This window comes from Aquila chrysaetos, chromosome 20 (assembly GCF_900496995.4).
Source record: "Aquila chrysaetos chrysaetos chromosome 20, bAquChr1.4, whole genome shotgun sequence".
Lineage (NCBI taxonomy): Eukaryota > Metazoa > Chordata > Aves > Accipitriformes > Accipitridae > Aquila > Aquila chrysaetos.
Window position 1 is genome coordinate 12,233,070 of NC_044023.1, and position 23,796 is coordinate 12,256,865.

The 23,796-nt window shown below is 58.6% G+C and overlaps 1 protein-coding gene across 4 annotated transcripts in view; it reads left to right on the forward strand.

Annotated features, from left to right (window-relative positions):
- PLXNA1 (plexin A1) overlaps positions 1–23,796 on the forward strand; it is a 125,824-nt gene that overhangs the window by 72,225 nt on the left and 29,803 nt on the right. For all 4 annotated transcript variants that reach the window (XM_030043945.2, XM_030043943.2, XM_030043946.2 and 1 more), the window contains exons 10-21: positions 2,526–2,726; positions 12,097–12,193; positions 12,566–12,756; positions 16,335–16,486; positions 16,839–16,959; positions 17,306–17,442; positions 17,991–18,158; positions 19,043–19,136; positions 19,627–19,866; positions 20,048–20,191; positions 20,940–21,174; positions 22,546–22,688. In XM_030043945.2, coding sequence (XP_029899805.1) covers positions 2,526–2,726; positions 12,097–12,193; positions 12,566–12,756; positions 16,335–16,486; positions 16,839–16,959; positions 17,306–17,442; positions 17,991–18,158; positions 19,043–19,136; positions 19,627–19,866; positions 20,048–20,191; positions 20,940–21,174; positions 22,546–22,688 — 1,923 coding nt within the window. The remainder of the gene's footprint in view (positions 1–2,525; positions 2,727–12,096; positions 12,194–12,565; positions 12,757–16,334; positions 16,487–16,838; positions 16,960–17,305; positions 17,443–17,990; positions 18,159–19,042; positions 19,137–19,626; positions 19,867–20,047; positions 20,192–20,939; positions 21,175–22,545; positions 22,689–23,796) is intronic.

The following is a 23,796-nucleotide window of genomic DNA, read 5'->3' on the forward strand; positions in this document are numbered from 1 at the left end:
CCACCAGTGGGAATGGCCAAGGGCTTTGTGAGGGAACCTCAAAGCCAGGGTCAAGCCCAGCCCCAGACTGCCTTCATCCCCATCTCTGCTGACAGCACAGCCTTGCAGCTGGAGCTGGCAGCTGCCAGAGAAATCCAAACCGCAGCATTTGCTGCGCGACGAAAGCTCTTACCTCTCCAAGCAAACCTGGACACCCTTGTCATGTTCTCATCCAGCTAGAAAAATGGTTTTAATGGAGAAAATCCAAGTTTTGCAATGTTTGGGAATGCGTGTGTGTCTGGGTCTTGCTTTTCTGCTCGTCCCATCCGTTCGTAGCTCGCTGCTCCTGGAAGCCGGGGCGGGAGCGGGGGGGGCTGTTCTTGGCAGGACGGGGAGCTCCATGGGCTGTGCAGAGCATTCCCGAGGGACGTAAGTGCCAGGCAATGCTGGGCTGAGTTTTGTCAGCGGTCGGAATTGCTCGGAGGGGAAATGAGTTGTCCCGGTGCCCCCACCCCTCCGGGCACCCCGGGCGCCCACCAGCACCAGGTGCATCCTGTCTGGGCGCAGGCTGACATTTTTGCTGGATGAGACACTTCTGCCGGCAGATGCGGAGCGTGTGACGTCGCGGGGCGGGTTTGGGGGGGCTCAAAACCTCGAGTCAGCAAAGCGAGCCCGCCTGCCTGCGTGGGCAGAGGGACTCACGTGCCCGCCATGCTCCGTGGGCACCCGTCGTGCGACCATCCGTGGTGAGCCCCGCTGGCGTGGCACGGACTCGCCCACCGCCCCGAAGAATGAGGAGGTGGAGGTGTTGGAAAGCGAGCCGGGAGCTAATCCTCGCCGAGCGTGTGCGTGCCCCGCAGGGAAGGCGTGTGCCACCTGTGGGGTCCCCCTGCGACGTGGAGGGGGATCGAGCAGGCGGGGACTTCTCCCTCCGTCAGCAATTCTGAGCCGGGAGCCGGTGGGGAGCAACCGCCTTGCAGCGGCGGGGGCCGCTCGTTATAAATGGCAGCAGACGCGCGGGGTCTCCCCGCTGTGAGCCTTGAGCTGATTCTGAAAGCGGGGGAACTGAAGCCCCCCTTTGCGGAGGGGCAGCCATGATACAGAGCAAGGAGGTGGCAGGGCAGTGCCGAGGGTCCCCAGACTGTCCCAGCCCCATCACCGTCTCCGGGTTGGGGCTGGCACCGCTGTTCCTCTCTGCTTTCATTTTGTTTAGCATGTTTTGGGGATAAATAACATCTTCCCTTAAAAACTGCGCTTTTGGGGAGCGCAGGCCTGCGAAGAACAGGAAACTTAAAGTTTTCTGTCAATATTTGCTAAATGAAACTATTTTTTTCATTTCTCTGCATCGTTTGAAAGTTAGATTAATCCTACTGCTGAGATAAAGCCCTGTGCTGTGCAGGGTCCGGCCCGGCTCGCTGCGGGGCGGCAGGAGGCAGCTGGGCAGCATTGGCCGTGCGTGGCTGTCGGCAGCCTGGCGAGAGCAGCAGGGCGGCTGTGTCCACCCCCGGCGCTGCTGTTGCTGTTTCTGTTTTCGGAGCAGCTCATTTCAGCACACGTTATTCCCCAGTCGCTGCCGTAGGTGCGAGACCTCCGCCTGGCTCAGCAAAGCCGGCGTGGGATTGCATCAGGCTGTTGTTGCCGAAGTGGCACCCGTCGGTGCTGCGGAGCTGTTTTGCTGCCTGAGCTCATTTATTTTTGCTCCCTCCTGCTCCCCTGTGCTTTGCGCACAAGGCTCCCCGGCTCCCCTGGAGCGGCTGGGAGCCTGTGGCTATTAAAAGTCAAGTGCTTTACCCTCCCGATGATGGCTCCTTCCCCATGGAGTGCAGGGGGCTGGCAGGGTGGTGCCGAGCCCCTTGCCCTCGCCTTCCTGGCTTGGACTCACCAGCATCCCCTGGCCGGAGGTACTGTCTTCTGGGCAGCCTGCAGCCGGGCTGTTTGGGGTGACGCTGCTTCAAGCTGGCTGCGGATAGAAGCAGCAGCAGCAGAATTTGCTGCAGAGCAGGTTCTCTGCAAAACTGCAGAAGGATGTTGCAACGTCAGAGGGGAGAAAGGCTTTTCTGTCCACTTGGGAAGGAAAGGGGGAGTCTGTAAGGGAAACAGAAGGGCTGAGAGAGTAGCCTGACAACGCACCGCCCAGTGGGCGTTAACTCTGAAACCTACTGACTGCTTTGATGGCATTAAGGCCCATCTTGTTACCAGTCATTTCGCCGAAACGTGTGCTGCTGTCGCAGTGCCAGGTTGCAGGTCTCATAGCTGAATCCTCTCCCCACCTCCCGGCTGGATCAACCCGAGCTGTGGAAAACACCCCACTGCCCTGCCACGAGATTCCTCTGTGCTCTCCTTTTCTGTCTTCAGGGCTTTGTCAAAGCAGCTATGAGATGCTGGTTTGGGGTTGGCTGCACATAAGGATTTACTCTAGTGTGTGCTCACGGTGGTATTTTTGCAGTGTGTTGCCCAGCCTGCCAGCCAAGGGGGGCATCACAGGGGTGCTGGGGGAGGCTGCGTGGTATTCCCCTCTCATCGGCTGCCCCTTGTTCCCCTTGCAGGACTGTCCCCAGATCCTGCCCTCCACCCAGATCTACATCCCCGTGGGCGTGGTGAAACCCATCACCCTGACGGCCAAGAACCTGCCCCAGCCGCAGTCCGGCCAGCGCAACTACGAGTGCATCTTCCACATCCCCGGCAGCACCACCCGTGTCACCGCCCTACGCTTCAACAGCACCAGCATCCAGTGCCAGAACACCTCGGTGAGTGCACGGCTCGCCTCGGCGCGGGCATCGTTTGCGGGCTGCTCGTTCCTGCCCTGCCCCGGGACCTTCCCGGATCGTTGCGCGGCCGGGTTCGCTCTCCTGCGGGCAGGTAATGGGGGTTTCTGGTGCTTGTGGGGTGCGAGGTGGGCTCCCCCCCGCTTCCCCCAGGTGCACGGGGAGGCTGCTGCTCGGGGTCGTTCCGGATAGGATCAACGCCAGAGCCGCCCCGGGGGAGCCGCCAGGCTTTAGGAGCACTTCCAAGGAAATTGGCTTTGGAAAGCTGAAGAAAGTTGCCTGGGCCGGAGCCAGCTGGCCCGGACGTGCCGGAGCCTTGCCTCCCCCTTCTCTCTGCCTGCTCTTGCTTCCCCCGACACCAAGCCATCCCACTTTACAGGCAGGATCGAGCTAACACCTTCTCCGTGTCCCGCTGCGCGCACGCTCCCCCGCGTGCAGCGGTGCCCGCCAGCCCCACCAGTGCTTCCCCTCCTCCCGGGCTCCGACCGGCAGCCACCTCATCCCCCGACCTGCCCGTCCTCCATCCCGGCCCTGCTGGCGCATCGCTCCCTGCCTCTCTGTCCTTGCTCCCTGCGGCTCTGTCACTTAAGCTCTCTCCTGCAGGCAGCTCTGCCTGCTCTGTCCTCTCCGGTTGCCTTATCCCGAAGCGAGAGGGTGTTTTGCGGCCCCTCGGTGAGCTGTGTGTGTCCCTTGCTGCGCAGCAATCCTGTGCAGGGAGCACCAAGCCCACGAGCAAACCCACGCAGGGTGTTAATAGCCCCCCCGCGGGAGCTGGTGTTGCTCAGCTCCTCGGCTGCCCCGCTGGGCTCTGCACTGACCTGCCCTCATCCGCAAGGAGCCGGCCCCTCCCTTCTCTCTCCCGTTTAATCCTTTTAAAATTTGTTTTCCATCACTCACGCTGTGAAAGCTCATTTGCAGCCTAACACCAGCACTGATCCCTGCTCCCTTGTCCTTTGGTGGCATGAGTGACATTTAGAGGCCATTGAAGATAAGCCCTGGCTCCCTCCCTCCCCCTGTGCTCCCGGGGCTGCGGAGCCTTTGGGCAGGAGGAGCATCCCGAGTTGCCGTCTCCTGCCCTGGGCAGCAGTGCCGGGGGGATGCCGTGCTGCCGGGGGTCTTTCTCAGCGACACGCAGTTTGCGAGGAGCAGAAACGCTCCCTGTCCTGAGCTGCCGGCTGGAAATGTTGTTGGTGGGTCTGTGCTTGCCCTGGAGGCGAATGCAGGCAGCGGCACAAGTGCAAGCTCCGGGGAGCAGCAGGACCAGAGCGGTGTCTGCAGGGCTCTGCTGCAAGAAGCCATTAGCGAGGCGGCTTAAGCAAAGGTTTGTCGTCTTGCTGCTGTGTTCGGGGAAAAAAAGAAGCCAGGTGGAGCACTGCCCAGTGGAGCTGGCTTGGCTGCTCATCCCTGGTGTTGATCGTGACCTTCACCAGGGCTTCGTCATGCCGATCTGCCCCTGCACCTGGTCTTGCCTGTTGCCTGCGTGACTTGGTGTTAGTGCTTCAAGGGGAACGTGATGGATGTGTGCGCGAAGACATCACGGTAGTGGGGGTCCCTTCTCTGGGGTCTTGTTGCTGCTGATAGCTGAGTTTGGCTGCTCTGTCTCCATCGCAGCCACATGGGAGGTTTCTCGGGGGTCAGCCAAGCCACCCTTGTCCTGGTAGAAGGCCGATTATGTCAGGTACCTGCTTGGTCATCCGAGGGCTGTTCTGCAATGTGTCCATGCTGGCCCCACCGCCGGAGCACCTGTGGCTGGAAACGGGCTGGAGGAACCATTGCCCTGTTGCAGAGTGTGGGAGAAACGTGGCCTCTGTGTCCCAAAGAGAGAGCCCAGCCTGCAAGGATCCTAGCCGGGTCCAGAACTGCATCAGCACCCGGGAGCCGAAACCGTGCCTGCCTGGGGCACGGGAAGTCCATGGGGGAAGCGGGTGTTGGCTCGCAGACCTTCATCCCTTGCGGTGATGTGCTGGTCCCCAGCTTTGCAGGGACATCTTGTGAGCCCCTGCCTGGCCAGAGCCCCTCGGCCAGCCCAGCCTCCTGCCAGGTCTCCTCTGCCTGCAGCTGGCAGAGCCGGCAGCTCCCTCTTGCCCAATTCTTTATGGTTTGGTTTGGCTTAGCTCATTCAAAAGCAGTTTGGGACAGTGTGTGCTGCAGGATGCTCCCTATAGAGAGGTGCCGTGGCTGCATGGTGCTGGCAGCAGCAGGCTGATGGCTCCTGTGGGGTGTCGGGGGAGAGGTGTCTGCGCCAGAGCAGAGCCTTTACCTAACGGAGGTGGAGCTTGGAGAGGGGGTCTGAATCATTTGGACTCATTTCTCCCCAGTATGTTTCAATTTGGAAAGCAGGAGGGAGAGGCAGAAGTAAAAACCACCACCTGCGTTTCCCAGGGGGTGCCGTGGCTGCCAGCACTGGTGTCATGAGCTGCACGGCCTCTGCAGCTCTTCTCCAGAGGGATAGGACAGCTTGAGGTGTGCCTGCCCGCCCTATGGTCCCCCTGCAGAGCTGATGTGACCGACACCTTCTCCTGGGCTGGCAGTGGTGGATGTTTGACTTGAAAATTGCCAGGGATGCCCTGAAAACAAAGCAAATTGGCCAGAGAGCGCGTGGGGAGGCATTGCAGTCTATGTGGGTGTGAAAGCAGACGGCAGCAGCTCCGTGGGGCCGCGGGCTCAGGCAGGAGACGTGGCTTTCAGGCGCAGGGTGACTTCACAGACGGAAGAAGAGAGTTTTGGCTTCAAAGAAGCTGTCTTGCTTTCAGGGTCTTCTCGCCTGCTTTAACGCTTGAGGGCATTTAGCCAGGCTGCTTTATGGTGTGGAGAATTCAGATTCACACTTCCATGATGCTTGTCTCCTCGTCTTTTTTTGCAGTCCGTCTGGCTGGTTGATAGCACTTCAGGCTCCTGCACAGTTACCCACCCATGACCCGCTGGGTTCTTCCATTGTGATTCATCCTTTGGGTTAGGATTTTGGGTCTTGCCTGGTGTGGAGGACACTGGGGAGTGAAGAAATAGGGAAAGGATGACATCCTCCCAGCCAGCAAGTGAGGAATGGATGTCCTCTCCTTGGGAAGGCATTTAAGCACACTTTGTTTCCAGGAGTTCAATGGAATCTAAACAAGAGGTTAATTACTCTGTGGAATTAGGGATGCTTTCCTGAATCACGAGTGAATGGAAGGGATAATAAGTCAAGCCCGTTTAAAACTCTTTGTCTTTTGTTTAGTTTTAGTGCTTGTCAAACTCCAATGACTTGTTAGCACTTTGAAGAAAGGACATCTTGGTTAAATATTCAGCAGTCCATTCATTAAGGTTTGAGTGTCGACTATAAACATCATCTGAGACACCCAATAGATCTTCAGCAAACTCAAAGGAGACCAGGCCTGGTGTTCCCCACGCATCCCAGGGCAAAAACCAAGCAGGAAAAACCCTTTTCTGCCTCCTCACTTTGGTCTCTTTCTGCTCTTCAAAAGGAAAGCAACCCTAAAGGTTTTCTACATGGTTTGTAAAGAAACAAAAAGGAAAGACAAACCTAACTAAGAAAATTAAATTATTTGCCAGTAAACTACTTTTTTGTTAATTGGTGACTTTTACTCTTCTGGAGGCAGACATTTCCAGGCTTGCGTCTTGCGGTGGAAGATGGAGAAATGGTCATCTGTCTTAATGTGTGCAGGTAATGCCACTGAGTTTCATTCTCCAAACATCCCTGCCTTTGCCTGTTCTTTCCCATCTGCCATCCGTTAACAGGGCTCATTCTTCTGATTGCTGCAAAAAATAAACAATTTTGCTGTTGGAAAGTACCACAGTCCCGAATCTGCCCTACTGCTTGTAACATTGGACTTCATCTGATTTAGTCCTGGCCTTGGCAAAATGGCTACAGGTGTTTCTCGCTGCCAAGGGTTTGGCTTTTTCTCTCCAGAATGTTCCTCTTAAGGCTGAAATAGCCCCAGAGCTGCCCTTTCCCTTTAAATGTAAAAATAGGAAGAACCTCTGATCTCCTTTCCACAAGCATTTGAGTTTGTCGTCTCAGCACTTTAAATTAAGCCTCACGCCTCAATTATTTCCCTTTCCTTTTAACCAGAGCCCCGCGTGGTGAGAAGCACTGTGTCACCTCCCTGGCTCCCTTTTGGCTCCCTCCTCGCTGGTCCCCCTGGCACGGGCAGCCCACCCTGCCCACCCATTTGGCTGCGGCTCCGGAGGTCTCTCCCCTCCGGCCAGGCTCGGGTCGGGATGTTCACCCAGGAGCAGCTTATTCCCGTGACAAAGCGATGTGGGTGCAGAGCAAGCTGGGCTGGCGGGGTGGGCACGCGAGTGGTACCCAGCACGGATGCTGAGGCGCCCAGCCCCAGGCGTGGGTGCTGGGAAGGCAGACAGGACCTGGTAGATTTACATTTTTCGGGTATTATTTTGTTGCCGTGGAGCCTGGGTGTTGCTCTGACATATTCCCAGGGTCTCGGGTTCTCACTTACACCCTGCCGAATTTTGGGCAGGAGGAATCCAGGTGAAGAAAGTTGTGTGTGATGGGGGAGGAAAGGAGGAGATTTATGTGAAAAGAGCAAAAGGAGATCCAGAATCAGAGGCCAAGCGTTACCGTCAAGTTGTGCTGTTGTGTGGCTGACGGTATTTTACTAGGCCTGGGGTATATTTATAGAGGAACATAAATCATACACACATGCCCTGTTCTGAGCACCGCACACCTCCGGTATACGTATCTCTAATTAACCAGCCATGGAGAGGGAAACAGGATTGGAGCCCGCAACCCCAGCACCGTTCGCCAACAAAGCCGTGCTCTCCGTCCTAGCGGTGCCTACATTTATCTTTCCTGCAGCAGTGTTTAAAGTGAAAAGGGAGTATCAGGAGAGTTTGATAGGATCCAATTAAATTCCAGCAGATAAAATAATGATGAATTGCAGTTGAGCCCTGGCGAGACGCGATGTACATTACTGCCGTCCCCGTAGTGCAGGGAAGAAGTTGAGGTCATCAACTACAGAAAAATAGGACACAGCTGCAGCCCAAGCGCTCCTCCAGAAATGCAGCCCAGGGGGGTGGTGCATGTGGGAGGGAAGGGGCTTGCAAGGGAAATTTGGATGTGTGGGTTTGTTCGCAGAGGAGCAGCCCCTCCGCTGCCTTCCTCGAGGCCGGGTTGTGCAGGTTGCGGCTGGCGTGGGAAGGATGCCCCGTGGCAAGGGGCCGCCCTGCCTCATCTGGGCTGGGAAGGGCTAGTGCCTTGGCTAGTTGGCACGGCGCTTGCAGGAGCATCCTGAAGTGCATCTCAGTGCAGGCTGCCCCCACGTTTGGGCTACCCCCTCGCTGGCTGTGGCTCTGTCCCGTGGAAGCGCGGCTCCCTGGAGGCACCTTCTTGGAGCGCTGAATCCCTCACCCCAAGGGGAGCTGCGCAGCTCTGTGCCCGTCGCTGCTAGCTGGTGGGTGAGCAGTGGGCTTGCTAGGACCAAATGTGAGACCTTCAGGGGAGGTGGCATCCACACCCCTCACAGTGTGCTGGGCTGGTGGGCATCCCCCGCGTGGGGATGGGGCGAGCGTGAGAATCGGAGACGTGAGAAGCACATGAGGTTGTTGGCTGTTACTTGGGAAGATGCCTGAGATAAGTTTTGGGTGAAGAGCCTCGAGAAAGGCTTAGTGAGGAGTCCTCTTGCGTGAACCACATCCCTGCAGAAGGAGGCCTTGCTGAGAATAGCTGTATGCAGGTTGGTGGGACTGGCGTTTCATCTGTCAGCCCTTCCACGCTTGCCCTGTAGGCTCTTCCAGAGAGGGACGGAAAGGCTGGCCCAGTTAGTTAAGGAGCCAAGCAGCTCACATTTCTGTTGCTGACTCACTCGATGACATCTTTTCTCCCATCCCCTTCTGCAGACTGTGCCGTGTGAGAACGCTCACTCTTTTGGGTGCTGCTGGTTTGCTCTCGGGGCCTGTGCCTGTCGTTTTTTGCTCCCAGAGCAAATGTCCCTTTCCCATAGCTCGGCCTCGTGGCAGCTGCCGTGCCACATCATCCTTCGGCACAGCCGGGGAGTCCCGGGCACCTTTGTGGAGCGAAAGGTGGTCTGATAGCAGGACTGCCTGGGGAGGTGATTCCCCCCCTCACACCCGCCCTGGCCTCCCCTCCCGTGGCTCATCCCAGATCGCTGCCAGCCACAGTGATTGATTAACCGTGAAGTTAATAACAGTTAAGTGTTTAATGGATGTTTAGCACCGTGTTAGCTAGAAACGGGGAGAAGCCAGTGTGATGGGACCTGCTGGCTGTCTATGGGCTCTTCTCTGGATCCCATGGGATGGACAGATTAGTAAGCAACCCCCTGCTTGATTCCTACCGGTTGTGGGGGATTCAGGACTGGAAAGTGGCCGCTGTTCTGCTCAGCTGCTGTGGCCTGGATCCTGCCACCTCCCTGGCTGTGGCTGTGCCCATGGGTGGAGAGGGCACCTTCCTGCCCACACTATGGCAAGAGCAGCTGTGAGGAGGTCTTTTGAAATGTCCTTCAAAATAAGGGGTGCTTTGGAAATTAGGGAGGGATCTGATGGATCTTGGCCATCCCAGGAGGCTGAGCCCTGAGCCCCTGCAGCCACAGCTCCTGCCCGCACGCAGCCAAGCCATGACTAGCTCCGGCGTCCTACAGGGACCAGTAATGGCATCCAAGCTGCGGACCCGCTGCCCATCTCTGTAGGGCAGGTGAGAGGCTGCTGTCAGACACGCAGACGCTGAGGACACGTTTTTCATTGATATCTGTGTTCCCTTGGTGATCCCACGCCGCGAACGCCAGCTGGGGCGATGACTCCTGCTCCTGCCTGCCGCTTCCCTCCGCGCAGTCCCGTGCTCCCGGCTGCTCCCCACTGTCCGCTCCAGCTCCGTGCTGCAGCAAATTCAGCATCCTCAGCACGGTGTCCTTTCCCAGAGGGACACAGTCTCTTGTGCAATTGCCCTGTTGCTGTCTTGGGGCTGGTGCACGAAGAGTTAATGCTCTCCCTCCCTCTCCCCCCTATTCTTCTTCCTCCAACCCACCTCCCAGAAGAACTAATTTTCAAAAGCAGCCGGGGCAGAGAGATGCAAATAAGTGTTTTGGACAGCTGCAGGCTGGATGCCTTCCCAAGATGCCAGAGCCCCAAATGAGACATGTCAGAGTACAAATTGAAAATGCCAATTTCACTTACGCTGCCACGTGGCTCGTCACAGCTAAATTCTGCTCCGGCGCCGCCACCGCCCTCCCCAGCACGTGCTCCCTCCTGCTGCCAGGGGATGGTCTCTGCTCGCTGCTGTGGGTCTGGCTGGCTCCTCATCATGGTCCTGTTGGGGATTTCCCTGAGTGCCTGTAGGATAGGGGAAGGTGAACAAATCTGGACTCCAGCCTGGTTCTGGCTCCATCTTCCCAGGCCTGATGACGGGAATGTTGCCGAGAGGCTCTGGTTGTAGATGGTGCGTGGTGGAGATGTGGCTGAAGGTCCTCTGAGCAAACGTTGAGAGAGGTGCCGTGGCTGAGAGTCTGCGTGGTGGGGGGTGATGGGGCTCTTCCCATAGAGGGGAGATGGCGGTGGAGCTGTTGGGTGCTCAAGAAAGGGTTGAGTTTGCAGTTGGACGTCTTACGCCTTACAACTGCTGCATGCGGTTGTTCAACAGCAGCCGTCTTCCCTGGGGAGGGCTGCGTTTTGGGGTCCTCCACCCCGTGTTTGGGTGGGGTAGCTGCTGGACATAGGACCACTAGCCAAAAGCTGTGGAGGTGTAATCGAGAACCAGGCTTGGCCTCTCATTTGCACCTCGTAGGGTTGAGGGAGGGGTGCGTTGCCACAGCCGTGTCTCACATCGGGTGTTTTGGTGCCACGTCTGACGCTGGACTGTGGCTGGTGACGCTGTCTGGTTGGGAGAGGCTCAGCACGGAAGGGACCAGCTTTGATGGCGAGGTGAGAAGGACCCAAGCATCTCTTGCTTCCCACAGCCGCCTGGGCGCACTGGCTTCCTTTGTGGGCCATGTCCCTGCCTCCTGTGGAGGGCGTTGAGCAGAGCAGACCCACCGGAGTTGTCCCTGGCGCCGGCAGGGGACAAGCGTGCTCCGTGGGGCAGCAGCTGGGGCAGTGCTGGCGGAGATGCTGAGGCCACCTCCTCCAGGTCCGGCACCGGGGCTGTGAAGGGCGATGCTCGGGCTGGCTGGAGGTGGTGGCAGGGCTGTGGCCGGGTGAGCCGCTGCCGGCGCATCCGCCGCTCCCTAACAAACTCCAGCAACCCATGAATCATTCATTTAATCTCTCCTGACATGCCTGTCATTTTCTCGGGCGAGGAGCGGGGAATCTCTTGCCGAAGGAGGTCATTAGCTGTCAGGGACGGTTCCGACTGCCTTCCTGCCTCCGTATCGATAAAACCTCTCCGCCTGCATGCAGGGGCTGTGCAGGGAATATTGATGGGGCTGCTGGGACTGGGGCTCGGGTGTCGAGGCAGGGGAGAGGGGTTTGGATGGGGAGGAGGCACTGGCCGGGCTGGAAGGAGCAACGGAGGTGAGTACGTCCGGACAGCCGCGGGTGCTGGGGCCTGAGTTTGGGGTCCCCTAGAGCTGGGGGGCAGGATCCCCCCCAGTGTCACCTCCCTGCATGGGAGCTCGGGGGATCAGGGTGGTGGTGCCAGTCCTGGAGTGGGGTACAGCCGACGGCCGAGCACGGTGCGGGGCTGGGAGTGGGGCAGCTGGGGGTGCGGTGCGGAGGTGGTGTGCGGAAGGGAGGATCGCTCTCCCGAGATCTTTCCAAGGGCTGGCGTGGCAGCAGGCTGGTGCCTGGCTCTGTCCCACCCACGGCCGTGTGGCTGCAGCTTTATGTCATTGTGTTATGGGCGATGGGGCTGGAGGGGACCGCGGGGGACATCCTCCACCAGGTGTCGGGGCCGCCTCTACCGAATCTGCTTCTGCCATGTGCCCAGCCTGTCCTCCCCGAGCTTCACTAATGATGAGTGTGATCCCAAACATCCAACTGAGCGTCCCTGGAGTGGGGAGGACATGGGGGTGGGCTCGGGTGCCTGGCGGGGAGAAGTATGTGTGTGCCGCAGAGACACCATCTGTTTCCTCCTCTCCCAGCAGCAGCAGCTTCAGACCTTTGGGTTAATGGGTTTTGGGTCTGTTTAGAAAAACTCTGTTTTGCTTATTTATCTTTTTTTGCCAGTCCAGCCTACTGGTTTGCCTGTGCGGTGTCCAATGCTTTGACCAGTGGCTGTTAGATCTGTCTGTTCCTAGCCAGCGAGTCTGAACCAGGCCCCTATCCCTCTCTTCTGGGTTGATGGGAGACATCCACGTAACTGGGTCGTACGCCTCTCCGTGCCCCTCGCCGGGACGTTTCGCCTCACCGATTAACGGGCTCTGCCTCCTTCTGTCCCCTCCTGCAGTATTTCTATGAAGGGAATGACATCAGTGACCTGCCGGTCAACTTGTCTGTGGTCTGGAATGGGAACTTCGTCATCGACAACCCCCAGAACATCCAGGGTGAGTGAGGGATGGGATGGGGGTGGGAAAGTAGCCCGGTGCCCCCCGCAGCCTCCAGCCCACCCCTCTCCCCGGCCCTGACCGTGGTTTGCACCAGTGCCTTGGGGGAGGGAGCGATGCTCCGGCTGCATCAATCAGACGGGTTTCTAAACAAGAGGCTTTTCTCCAGGAAGCTTTGGGAGAAAGCCCAAAGCTCTGCCTCGCTGTTGAGTCCAGGGCGCTGGTGCCTCTTGTCCATGGGGGTTTGTCCCCCCGGGAGCTGCTGGCATGCACGCAGTGGGAGGGGGCGAGAGCGGGTGCCCTTCTCCCCAAAACCCTGTGCCATGGGCTGGGGGAGCCGTGCTGACCCCTGCGCTCCTCCTGCCGTTGCAGCCCACCTGTACAAGTGCTCAGCCCTGCGGGAGAGCTGCGGTCTGTGCCTCAAGGCCGACCCGCGCTTCGAGTGCGGCTGGTGCGTGTCGGAAAGGCGCTGCTCGCTGCGGCAGCACTGCCTGGCCTACGAGAGCAGCTGGATGCATGCCAGCAGCGGCAACAGCCGCTGCACCGACCCCAAGATCACCAAGGTACGCGGGGACGGATGGGCGGTGATGTCCGATGCCAGGGGACTGGGATGGGAGATAGAAGATGGGGATGGGGTCGGAGATGGGGATGGGGCTCTCTGGTGGCACTTCACAGCAGCCACATCTACTCCGTGTTTAGGACTGAGCGTCTCTTGTCGCCGCTTTCATTTCCAAGGCTGAAATCCTCTGTCCACCACTCCTGTGCACTGGGCTTCCTGGCCCATCTCCAAGATTCCTACCACTCCTGCACATGACTGGAGGATCCTGGGAAAGCTGTGGCTCTAGGTTGCTCCTCCTCGTGTCGCCATGCTCGCCGGGGCCAGTAGTTCATCATCATCCCCCTTCCCTGACAGCTTTTATGACCTTTGCTTAATAAGATTGTGTATATTGATGTTCACATGCCTGTCAGGCTGGGCTCCAGTGCACAAGGAGGGACTGGTGGGTATTTCTGCTAGATACCTTCTGTTTAGCTGCGGCTGGCCGGGCCTTGCCGGTGTTAATTACCGGAGTCTTAGCACAGGATCTGATCTGCTTGGGTTTCAGTGTCTTATCTGATGGAAGCTGGAAATGAGAGTCATGCCTTTTCCCCGTGCCGCGTGCCTCTTGCAGGGTACCGCCGCTGCAGTGTGCTGGGTGGCAGCCGTGCGGGGAGAGGGGCTGCCCCCTCACTGGGCACGTCCCTGCCTGCAAAGAGCCCTGCCTGTGAGAAGTACTGCATGGAAAGAGTTGCCTGGGGCTGGCAGAGCGCTGGCAGGAGAAGGGATCCGTTCCTGGGGGAGTGGGGTCGAGCGCCAGAGCCTTCATCCCCACAAGGAGGTCGGCTGTTGTGTGTGGGGCTGCAGGGCTCCCCATCCCTGACGGCTTCCCACCGTGCTCAGGCTGAACTTCCCAAAGCTGGACCGCTGGGGATGGTGGGACTGGAGACTGCGGTGGTTGGGTCGTGCCCGGGGTGGCCTCGCTGTAGGCTGTGCCCTGTCCTCTTGTGCTTGCATGGCTAGGGCTGCAGGCATCCGCACAGACACCGCTCACAGCAGCTTCCCAGCAGCTGGTGGTCTCCAGCCTCGGTAGCAGCTCTTCTGCCCTGAATCATTATGAAATTTTGCAGTAATTGCAGGTGCAGCAGAAACAGATCTGTTAGCAGGTGGGCTCGACCTTGGCGCGGCTCTGTGTTAGTGCCCTGGGAGCTGGTGGTCGGTGCGGATGTGTGTAGCTATCGGTGTGATGCTCCTCCGGCAGCCTGCCTGCTGCTTCCCACAACCCCTGTCCCACACCCGGGCTGTGGGCAGGCTTGGAAATGGTCCAGAGAGCAGCCAGGTGCAGAGAGGGCAGCATGGGGTGGTGGGGGAAAAGAGTCTCCTACAGCGATTTCAGGAGAACCTGGAGCCTCCTTCCTGCCCAGCCTACTGGGGTGCAGATGTCTTCATGGGTGGTGGGACTGGGCTGGGAGATGACCATGATTCTTCACCCTTGGAGCGAAGAATCACTTACCTGATGCTTGGTGTTGGGGACGAGGCTCCTCCAAACCTCCGTGGGGTCCTGCCCAGCGCTGGCTGTGACCCTCAGAGCGATATCGCTTCCCCTGGGAACGGGGAACCACGAGCCCAGTGCTTGTGCCCACCGGAGCCCTTTGCTTGTTGATGTAAAAGGACCCTGTGTAACAAATTAGCAGAAAAGTGGCTATGTTTGTCAGGGCCAGGGGTTTGGAGGTGGAGGGGGGAAAGGGGAGGCTCGAGCAGCCCCTGCTCTTCTCGTCAGCTCCCTCCTCCCGCGCACCTTGTTTAGCCATGACCTCCCCGCGCTGGGTGGCCAACAATGTCATTTCATTCCCGGACTCATTTCTCCCCGAACGCGTGGCCCTTGTCAGCTTTGCCGCAGAGGAGGAGGAATCGAACATGCTGGAGCAGCTTTTAACACTCATTCAGAAACACCAAACAAACAGCTACTTCTTGCCAGCTGCCCCAGGAGAACTCGATTTAGGGGGAAGACCCAACCTGATGCTGGCTGCAGCTGCCATAACGAGCTCCGATCCCAGACTTGAGCTGGGTTTAGGCAAACAGCAGTTCCCCACAGCCCTGGAGGGTTCTGTTGCCGTGTAAATTGTGAGTTGTGGCTGCCTCGGCGGGAGTTGGGGTCCCAGGCACCGGTTCCCAGCTCTGACGCTGTCCTAGGACAAGTCCCGCAGGCTGCCTGTGTGCAGGGTGGACCGACTGCCCCCATTCAAGCGGGCTGAAGGGGATCGGATCGGCCCGGTGTGAATCGGAACAGCCGTTAACCCCAGAGGCGATGGCTGCGGCAGGGCTGTGCAGAAACAGCCCCTGGCTCCATGTGGTCCATTGGGGCTGGGGATATGGCCAATGTCCCCTGCTGCACGTTTCCCACCCTCCACTCGCCCGCCTTTCCTCGCTGCGGGGGTGATGTGCAGGAGTGAGCCCTGCACGAGGAGGAGGAAAAGGAGGAGGAGTAGACTCCAGCTGGCTCAGGCCCCAGCGTTGCAGCCGCCGAGATTTGCCAGGAATGCAAAGAGCTCGCACGTGCTTGGTCGCAGCGTGAGCATGGCTGTAGCTTGAGCCTGTCCAGGCGCTGGGCTTAGCGTTGGCAGAGATGCCTCCCGGTGCTAGAGGGGGATCTCTGCCGGCGCCGCAGGAGCGTGAGCGGAGGAGGGAAGCACCTGCAACAAAATGGTCCCTTTTCCTGGGTCAGGATGCATCGTCCTCCTGGACTGACCCAGCCTACGTTACTCTCTCCCTCATGGGCCGCCTGCAGCTGCCTTTTCCCCTGCTCTGTCTCGGTATCACCGGAGACCCAATCCGGTCCCGGCCGGGGTGCGCAGCCCTGCCATTCATCCCAGTTAGTGCTGCAGGTGGGTGCTGGGCCCTGGGGCCAGCGAGCGCTGATGTAAAACTGCCTGTAATTGCCTGGTTGGAGGCAGCGGTGGGCCCGCGCCTCCATTCATCCCTCATCCCACCGCCGTCTGTCAGGCCACACCTGCTCGCTTTATTGGGCATCATCCTGGTAAATGAGGCACAGTGCCGGGGCGAGGTCCCCTCCCTTCCTAGCCAGCCTCGGCACAGGGTTTGCCAGCAGAGAAAAATACTTTTCCCCCGTGCCTGTCGTGCAGGGACATGTTAGAGATGCTTTGTCCTTTGAGGAGATCTTGGACATGGGGACCTCATCCCTCAGTATGTGGGACCTGGCCAAAAACCAGGCAGATCCACGTGCTTCCTCATCGGCTCAGCTGGAGCTGTGGCTGACGCTGCCCTGTCTCGTCCCCATCCATGTCCTTGTCACCTGCGAGGTAGCTCTGTCTGCAACAGGGTGTCCAAATCCCAACCCTCTGCTTGGACACATCTGGCATCTCCTGGCTTGTTCCTGGGGGGATTTGTGGCTGCGGCTGTCATTCGGGAGGTCTTTCCCACTCTGTGGGGTCCTTACAGATGCGCTGGCATTTATCATCACCCATCTGCTCCTCGCTGCTCTTAGGGGAGTAACACATGCCCTGCGGCTGCCCGGGCTGCAGCCTGCCTGAGCGAGGTGTCCCTGCGGCTCTTGTCCCTTGGCTGACGGGCCATGCTCTCTCCTAGCTGTCCCCTGAGACCGGCCCCAGGCAAGGGGGGACCCGTCTGACCATCACCGGTGAGAACCTGGGCCTGAAGTTTGAAGATGTTCGCTGGGGCGTTCGAGTCGGCAAAGTGATGTGCATCCCCATCGAGAGCGAGTACATCAGCGCTGAGCAGTAAGTGCCTGGTGAGGGGTAGGCGTGCTCCAGATCGCCTTGGTAGGTTGGGGACGGGGGTGCTGGTGTTCAAATGCTGCCCATGGCTGCAGAAGAGATGAAGGTGACTGGGCTGAACTGGGAGAGAAGTACCTGATGGTTGTGGTTGCTCTGGGAGGAGCCCAAAGGCTTTGGGGTAGCTCCCCCAGGGCTGGCAGTGCCAACAGCCACCACCTTGGTTTCTCATGAACCTGCTGGCACCTGGGACCTTCACTTGGTGTCAGATCTGTCCCTTCCTGAAGCCGGTTCCCACCATGGCACAGGGAGCGTCTCGGTGCCGGGACACTGAGAGCTCCTTCCTCGCATCCCTTAGGATCGTGTGCGAAATCGGAGATGCCAGCCCGAGCAAGGTCCACGAGGCGCGGGTAGAAGTGTGCATCCGTGACTGCTCACCCAGCTACCGGGCCACGTCCCCCAAGAGCTTCACCTTCGTGGTAAGTCCCGTGCTGGGGGACAAGTCTGGCACCACGGGAGGGAGGTGATGCCAGGCAGTTTCGGGTGGTTTTCCAGGCGAGTTGGAAAATAGGCCATCATTTCCCCGGGGGGCAGGTGGGGATGCTCTGGGCAGGCATTGGGTCACGCTGGTTGAATTTCTCCAAGACGGCCACTGCTCCGCCTCCCCGCGGTCCTGCTGGCACTGCCGGCCCTTGGCACCGTGCCCTGCCACTGTCCCGCGTGTCCCTCTCCTCTGTGGCCCTGTCACCTGCTCGGGGCTGCCTGGGGACACGGCTTTCGGTCCCCAGCCTGTCTGACACCAGGGATACTCTTTTCCTTTGGCAGACGCCCACTTTCTCCCGCGTGGTCCCAGCCCGGGGTCCTCTCTCTGGCGGCACCTGGATCGCCATCGAAGGCAGCCACCTCAATGCCGGCAGCAACGTCTCTGTGACCATTGGAGGACGGCCTTGTGCTTTTTCGTGGTGAGGGGCGCAGAGGGTGGTGGCGGATGGGCACCGGGCACCTCCGGAGGCAGCGGGACCCCCTGGTAGAGCAGCAGCCAGGAGCCCCTGCTGGGGAGCCAGGAGGGACCCCGGGAGCCAAACCCCATGGGCGGCCAGAGGCGTCTCCCCCCAAAACCTCTGTGTGTCAGAGGCTGCAGGAAGAGCAGATTTTTCTCTAAAAGCACAAAGCCCTGAGGCATGAAGTGGATAATTTTTAGATTAGGGATGATAATGGAGCGGCTCTTTAAATATTTTCCTGCGGTAATTACTGGTTATCAGCCCTAATCGCTGCTGTTTGCAGCAGCCGCGCGATGGGAACGCTCAGGAGCTGCTAAGCCTTTCCCGGCTGCCTTTTGTTTCAGTTCTTGGTTTTATTTTCTTTTTTTTCCTCCCTTCTCTCCTCACCCCCGCCCCGGCAGTTTCGGAAGGGGAGAGAGGCAGGGGCCTCACGGGCAGCATCGGCCGCCTCCGGCCGCCCTCGCCTCCCTCCTGCCCGGGCACTGACGGGTCGCGCGTTTCTGCCCCAGGAGAAGCGCCCGCGAGATCCGGTGCAGGACCCCCCCCGGTCACACCCCCGGCGGCTCTCCCATCCTCATCAACATCAACCGGGCAGAGCTGAGCAACCCGGAGGTGAAGTACAACTACACGGAGGACCCCACCATCCAGAAGATCGATCCCGAGTGGAGCATCAACAGGTGAATTGTGGGGCGCCCACGGGGAGCTTCTGGGACGTGTGGGGGGCTGTTTTCCGCATGGGTCCCCCCCCTCCCTGATGGGTACGTCTCGGTACTGCTGTGATAGCCGCCGGGCCGTGCTCCAGAGATGTGGCGAGAGGAGTGTGAGCGATGGCTTGGCACCGAGGCCCTGCTAACTCCTGGCCTGCGGTGCTTAGCCTGGCAGGGGGCAGGAGCAGAGAGTGCTTTGGATCTGCGTAATTTCAGCTTGACATTTGGCGGCGGCAAATAAAATTAAAATATTTCCCATCGGGGGATTTTTTGAAATGTTTACATATTTTTCTAAAAGGTTTGAATTGGCTGGAGAGGAGGCGAAGGAATCCATTAAGAGCTAGTGCCAAGGGAAACCTTCCCCAGGGTGTTGATGAGGAGCGAGCTCCCCAGGGGTATGGCCAAGCTCTCCAGGACCGCAGGGTTTTTAACACCAAGCTGTGGAGAAAACCTAGCAGGGCTCAGCCTGCCCTGCCACCCGCTGACTGCGTGGTGGAGAAGGGGGTGGCAGAAAGGACCTCCTCCTTGGGATGCTTTTCCATTGCGGACACCTGGTCTCCTTTAGCTTGGGAGCTGCCTTCAGACCCCAAACTCAGACACAGGGTGGGATGTTAGTGTTAATTAGCAGGTTTTATATCTCTAGTTGGCCCCTGGGTCAGCTGAGATGATTTGGCAGTGGTACATGCCGGATCCTGCCAGCCATGGTGACATTTGGGTGGGATACGAGGTCCTGGGGGCATTGTGGTTCACCCAGGCTGGGGCAGTTGGGCATCTGGTTGGTGAGGATGGGTGCTGCCCTCCCAGAAGTGGGGACCCAGTGCCAAGCTGCCTTTCTTAACCCATTGTCTCCACAGCGGTGGGACGCTGCTGACCGTGACCGGCACCAACCTGGCCACCATCAAAGAGCCCAGGATCCGGGCCAAGTACTGCAGCTCTGAAAGAGAGAACGTAAGTGGTGCTGGTTGGGGCTGGGGGCAGAGCACAAGGAGGAGGGATGCCGTCCCTCTGCAACGCAGGGCAGAAAGCGCATCCCTTGCTCATCAGGTGTGATGACGTGGAAGGACTGAGGTCCAGGGGCTGCCACCCAAACAGAGGCACCGATCTCCCTGCAAAGCCTCTGGCCAGGTGCTGCCAGGAGAGGACTGAGATCTGAGTGTGTGCAAAACTGATGGGAGGTTTGTGGGATGTCTGTAGGGTGGTGACAGGAAGAGCCCATGCCCAGCGAGCTCCCACCTGCCACCCCTCACACATCCATTGAAGACAGGAGTCTCTCTGCCCCAGGGCGGGATGTGGCACCTCTTGGTGTAACAGCACAGGACAGGAGATCCCAAGCCTAAACCTCCTGTCCAGAGCCACTGCTTGCAGGAGATCCTTGTGGGGTCTGATCCTGACCTCCCTGTCGGGAGCTGGGTCTGACCTCGATCCGTGCCTCCTGCAGAACTGCACCGTCTACAATGACACCACCATGGTGTGCTACGCGCCCTCCATCGACAACCCCGTGCGGAGCCCTCCGGAGGTCGGTGACCGCCCAGATGAGATCGGCTTCATCATGGATAACGTCCAGGCCCTGCTGATCATCAACACCACCAACTTCGTCTACTACCCGGACCCTGTCTTCGAGCCGCTTAGCCCCACGGGGATGCTGGAGCTGAAGCCCAGCTCTCCCCTCATCCTCAAGGTAAGGCAGCGTGCCCCTGGGGGCAGAGGGATAGGGACATGTCCCTCTGTGGAGGTGGCTTTTTGTCTCTCCTGGGGCTAAGTCCTGCACTGCGAGAGCACAAATTGCTTTATGTTTTGGGTTTTTTTAAGCATTCCCCGTTGCATGAGAACTGACAATCTCATTCCTTGTTCCCTCAAAGGGCAGGAACCTGCTCCCGCCAGCTGCTGGTAACGCCCGCCTGAACTACACGGTGCTGATCGGAGACACTCCCTGCACCCTGACGGTCTCCGAGACCCAGCTCCTCTGCGAGTCCCCCAACCTCACCGGCCAGCACAAAGTCACGGTAAATGCTGACACCGGTACCTTTGCTTCTCATGTCCCATGTGTCACAGAGGTTCATTCTTTATCCTGGCGCTGGCCCTGCTGTGTACTCGTCCTCAGCTGAGGACCGGATAGCCAGCGCACGTGCAGGAGCATCCCCAGGAGCTATCTTCCTGTTCCCTGGGCATTGCTCTCCCTAATTTGCTAGGACCAAATACTTTGTCCCCTCCCCGGCACGCTCAGCCAGGCGTTCCTGTGCCCTGGGTGGCCCTGGCTGGCCCTGCCAGCAACCTCCCTTCCCTGCTGGGTGCCAAGGCACAGCCAGTGCCAAGGCGGGGGGCAGTTCCCACCCCTTCCCTCCGGTGCTGGCTCACGCCGTAAGGAAGGCTCCTTTGTTTGTGGGGTTGTAGCGGAGCGGTGCTCGTGCTTCAGGACCCTGCCAGGTTGAAAGGGACCCAGCATGGCCCCCCCAGGCTCCCCACCCGTGGGGGAACTTGCTTCACATCCCATCTGTTACTGTAATGTTGTCTGAATGAGACATCAAACTCTGCCTGCTCTGCGCGCGTGTTGGCAGCGTGTGTCCTGCATCCCATTAAAGCGCACCGTACTGCTCCGGACCAGCTCCTGCCATCCCTGTGTTTTTCTGCATCCTTCCTCCCCCGGGCTGGGAGTCATCCCACAGTTCCCAGCACGGTGGGCATGGTGGGGAGGGCTGCCCTGGGCACATGCTCCCTGACACCAGGTCCATTTTTTCTCCCACCATGGTGCAGATCAAGGCTGGAGGGTTTGAGTTCTCCCCAGGGACGCTGCAGATCTACTCGGACAGCCTGCTCACCCTGCCTGCCATCATCGGGATTGGCAGCGGGGGTGGTCTGCTCCTCCTCATCATCATCATTGTCCTCATCGCCTACAAACGCAAGTCCCGGGATGCCGACCGGACCCTGAAACGCCTCCAGCTGCAGATGGACAACCTGGAGTCCAGGGTGGCCCTGGAATGCAAAGAGGGTGAGGGATCCCTGTGCTGTGAACGTGGGGGTCTTGGAGCGTCTTGTACCGTCCTGAGGCTCAGCATGCTCCCACCCTTTCCCTGCTGCCTTCCAGAGAGGGAAGGGGAATGGGCAAAGCTGCTTTGTCAGAGAAAGCATACTCATTTTGGGTGGGATTTGGGGATTTTTCCAGTTAAGAAATACCCCTCCATTTCTCCAAACGGGAGAAAAGAGAGCAAGGAGGGTAGCGAGGGCTGCCTGTGAGCATGCAGTCGGTCTCTCATTATGTGACGGACGGATGCTGTGAAATTGGACAGAATTCCTTGTATGATCCTGCTGATAAAACCTAATTGCCCATTATCCCCCTGAGCTGGCTCCCGAGGCCCCGACCCTGCCAGCCACAGCCACAACCAGCCTGGGTGCTGCAGATGGAGTAGGCACCAAAAACAAGATAATAAAAAGGGGAAAGAAAGAAAAACCCTTTGCTCCCCCAAATCCCCATCGCTACACATGCCTGTGGATGGCACTGGTGACAGGGAGAGGGGAGGGAGCTGGTGGAGGGGATGGTGTCTTGTCTTCCACAGCTGGCAGATAAAAGGATCTGCTTTTAATTAAAAGGCACAATCTCTTCCTTGCCTTTTCTCTTTTCTAGTCCCACTAGTTACAGATAAGATAGCACGCCTTTCAAGCTGACGGTTTGTTTTTTCTCATCAGGCTGACGAGCCTGCAGTCCTCTGCCTGGCTTTCAGCTCCCTTTAAAGTGCCGTTAATTTGATTTTTCTGAGGGTTTTCTCCCCCCCGCAACCCCTTTCCCTGGTGCATCTCCAGGACTCCTCTCCCGTCAGCTTTTCCCTGTAGGTGCAATTAAAGGTTCAGGACCCCCTCCCCGCCCCCCCAGCATCACGTTCCCCTGGGAGTCGCGGCTGCCTCTGCTCGGATTGGGAGGTGCTGGGGTGGGTGTGTTCAGGCTCTTCTTTCGAGTAGTATTTAGGTCAAAAAGAAATGAGGACATTCTTGTGGTTTAGGCTAACGTTTTCCCCCAGAAGCTCTGGCTTTGTTCAAGCCTTGCTGTTCCCTGCTGCCCCCAGCATCCCTGGGAGGCTGCGAGTGCTAAGCAGGGGGGATTTGAGCCCCCCTGTACCCAGCTGTCCTGTTCCCAAATCTGCCACTTGAATTATTCTGGGGAAGACTTCCCCACCCTCCGCAGCTCAGTTTCTCCATCTGTGAGATGGGGACAGCGATCACAGCCCGCTGCGGGGAGGGATGCGGAGCTGATTTACGCCTGGGGGTCCTGCCCATGGGGTGCCGGGGGGTGTGGCGGAGGCTGGGTGCCGATGCTGCGTGCTGGGACTCTGGAACGTGTTGCTTAATTCTGCTTTTCCCACCCCAGCCTTCGCTGAGCTGCAGACTGACATTAACGAGCTGACCAACGACCTGGACGGGGCTGGCATCCCCTTTCTGGATTACCGTACCTACGCCATGCGGGTTCTCTTCCCAGGGATAGAAGACCACCCCGTGCTGAAGGAGATGGAGGTGTGGTTCTGTCTGTCTCTGTAGCGTTTCACGCTGGGGATGTGCCTCTGCATAATCCCCTGCGCGAGTCCCCGTGCCCCAAGTGTAGGGCTGGAGAGATGCCTTGGTCGGAGGCTGGCCCGGCCCGGTGCGGCAAAGAGCATCTCGCCGCGTGGCAGCCGACGCAAATGTGGAACGGCTGCCGAATGGTTACTGCACTCTCTGACATTAATATCAATATTTATATTAATATCATTGCTGCTGTCATTTTCTACAGCACTTGCTTTATTCAATTGGGTTTGTTTGATGCCTGACCGGCCGCTCGTTTCTAGCAGGCTTGTCCAACATCGCCTGCTTGCTTGGCTCCGTTTCCCCATGCAGAACCCATCCTTGGCATCCTTTCCCTGCTCCCCAAACCAACTCCCTCTGCTCTCCTGGCCTCCCCAAGTCTGTTTTATTTAGTGCGTGCAATCGCACAGCAATTGGCTTCTCGTTTGCTGGGCTGCCGAGGCCACTCTTGATTAGAGAAAGGAGGGGAGCCGACCTCAGCTTCCCCTCGCTGCTGACCCGGCACAGTAATTAATGTCGACGTGGGCTTCACAATGTATTTAGGCGAAGTAATTGGCCCTGGTGCAAGATGCACGGTCACTAATTACAACACAACAAGCTCTTACCAACTGCAAGTGCACGTGCTGGTGTTGTACGCCAGCATGGCTACGGCACGGGGCCCTGGCCCTCTGCCTGCTCTCTTTCCCTGGTCCCTAATCCCAGCTCTGGAGGGCGGCGGGGACCCCGTTTCCATGGATTTCCCCTTGCAGCTCGGGTTTCCGGATGCTCGGAGCCGCAGCAGGCATGAGCGTAGCCCTCCCTGGGGCACAGCCCTTCCTGTCTGTGCAAACGCCTGGCTCTCCTCTCACCTCTGCTCTCGCTCTTAAGGATTTTCCCTAAAGAGAGCGGGGTGGAAAGGGTATCAAAAAGGGTATCAGAGGAGGAATTTTGCTTTGGCCATGGCAGGCCGGGTGGGAGTTCATCTGCTTCCAGCTCCTAATTCAAAACATCCCACTGCAGAGAGCACGCCAGCTCAGCCTGGCCTGGGAAATAAGGGGTTAAAGTTGCAAAGGAGAAAAAA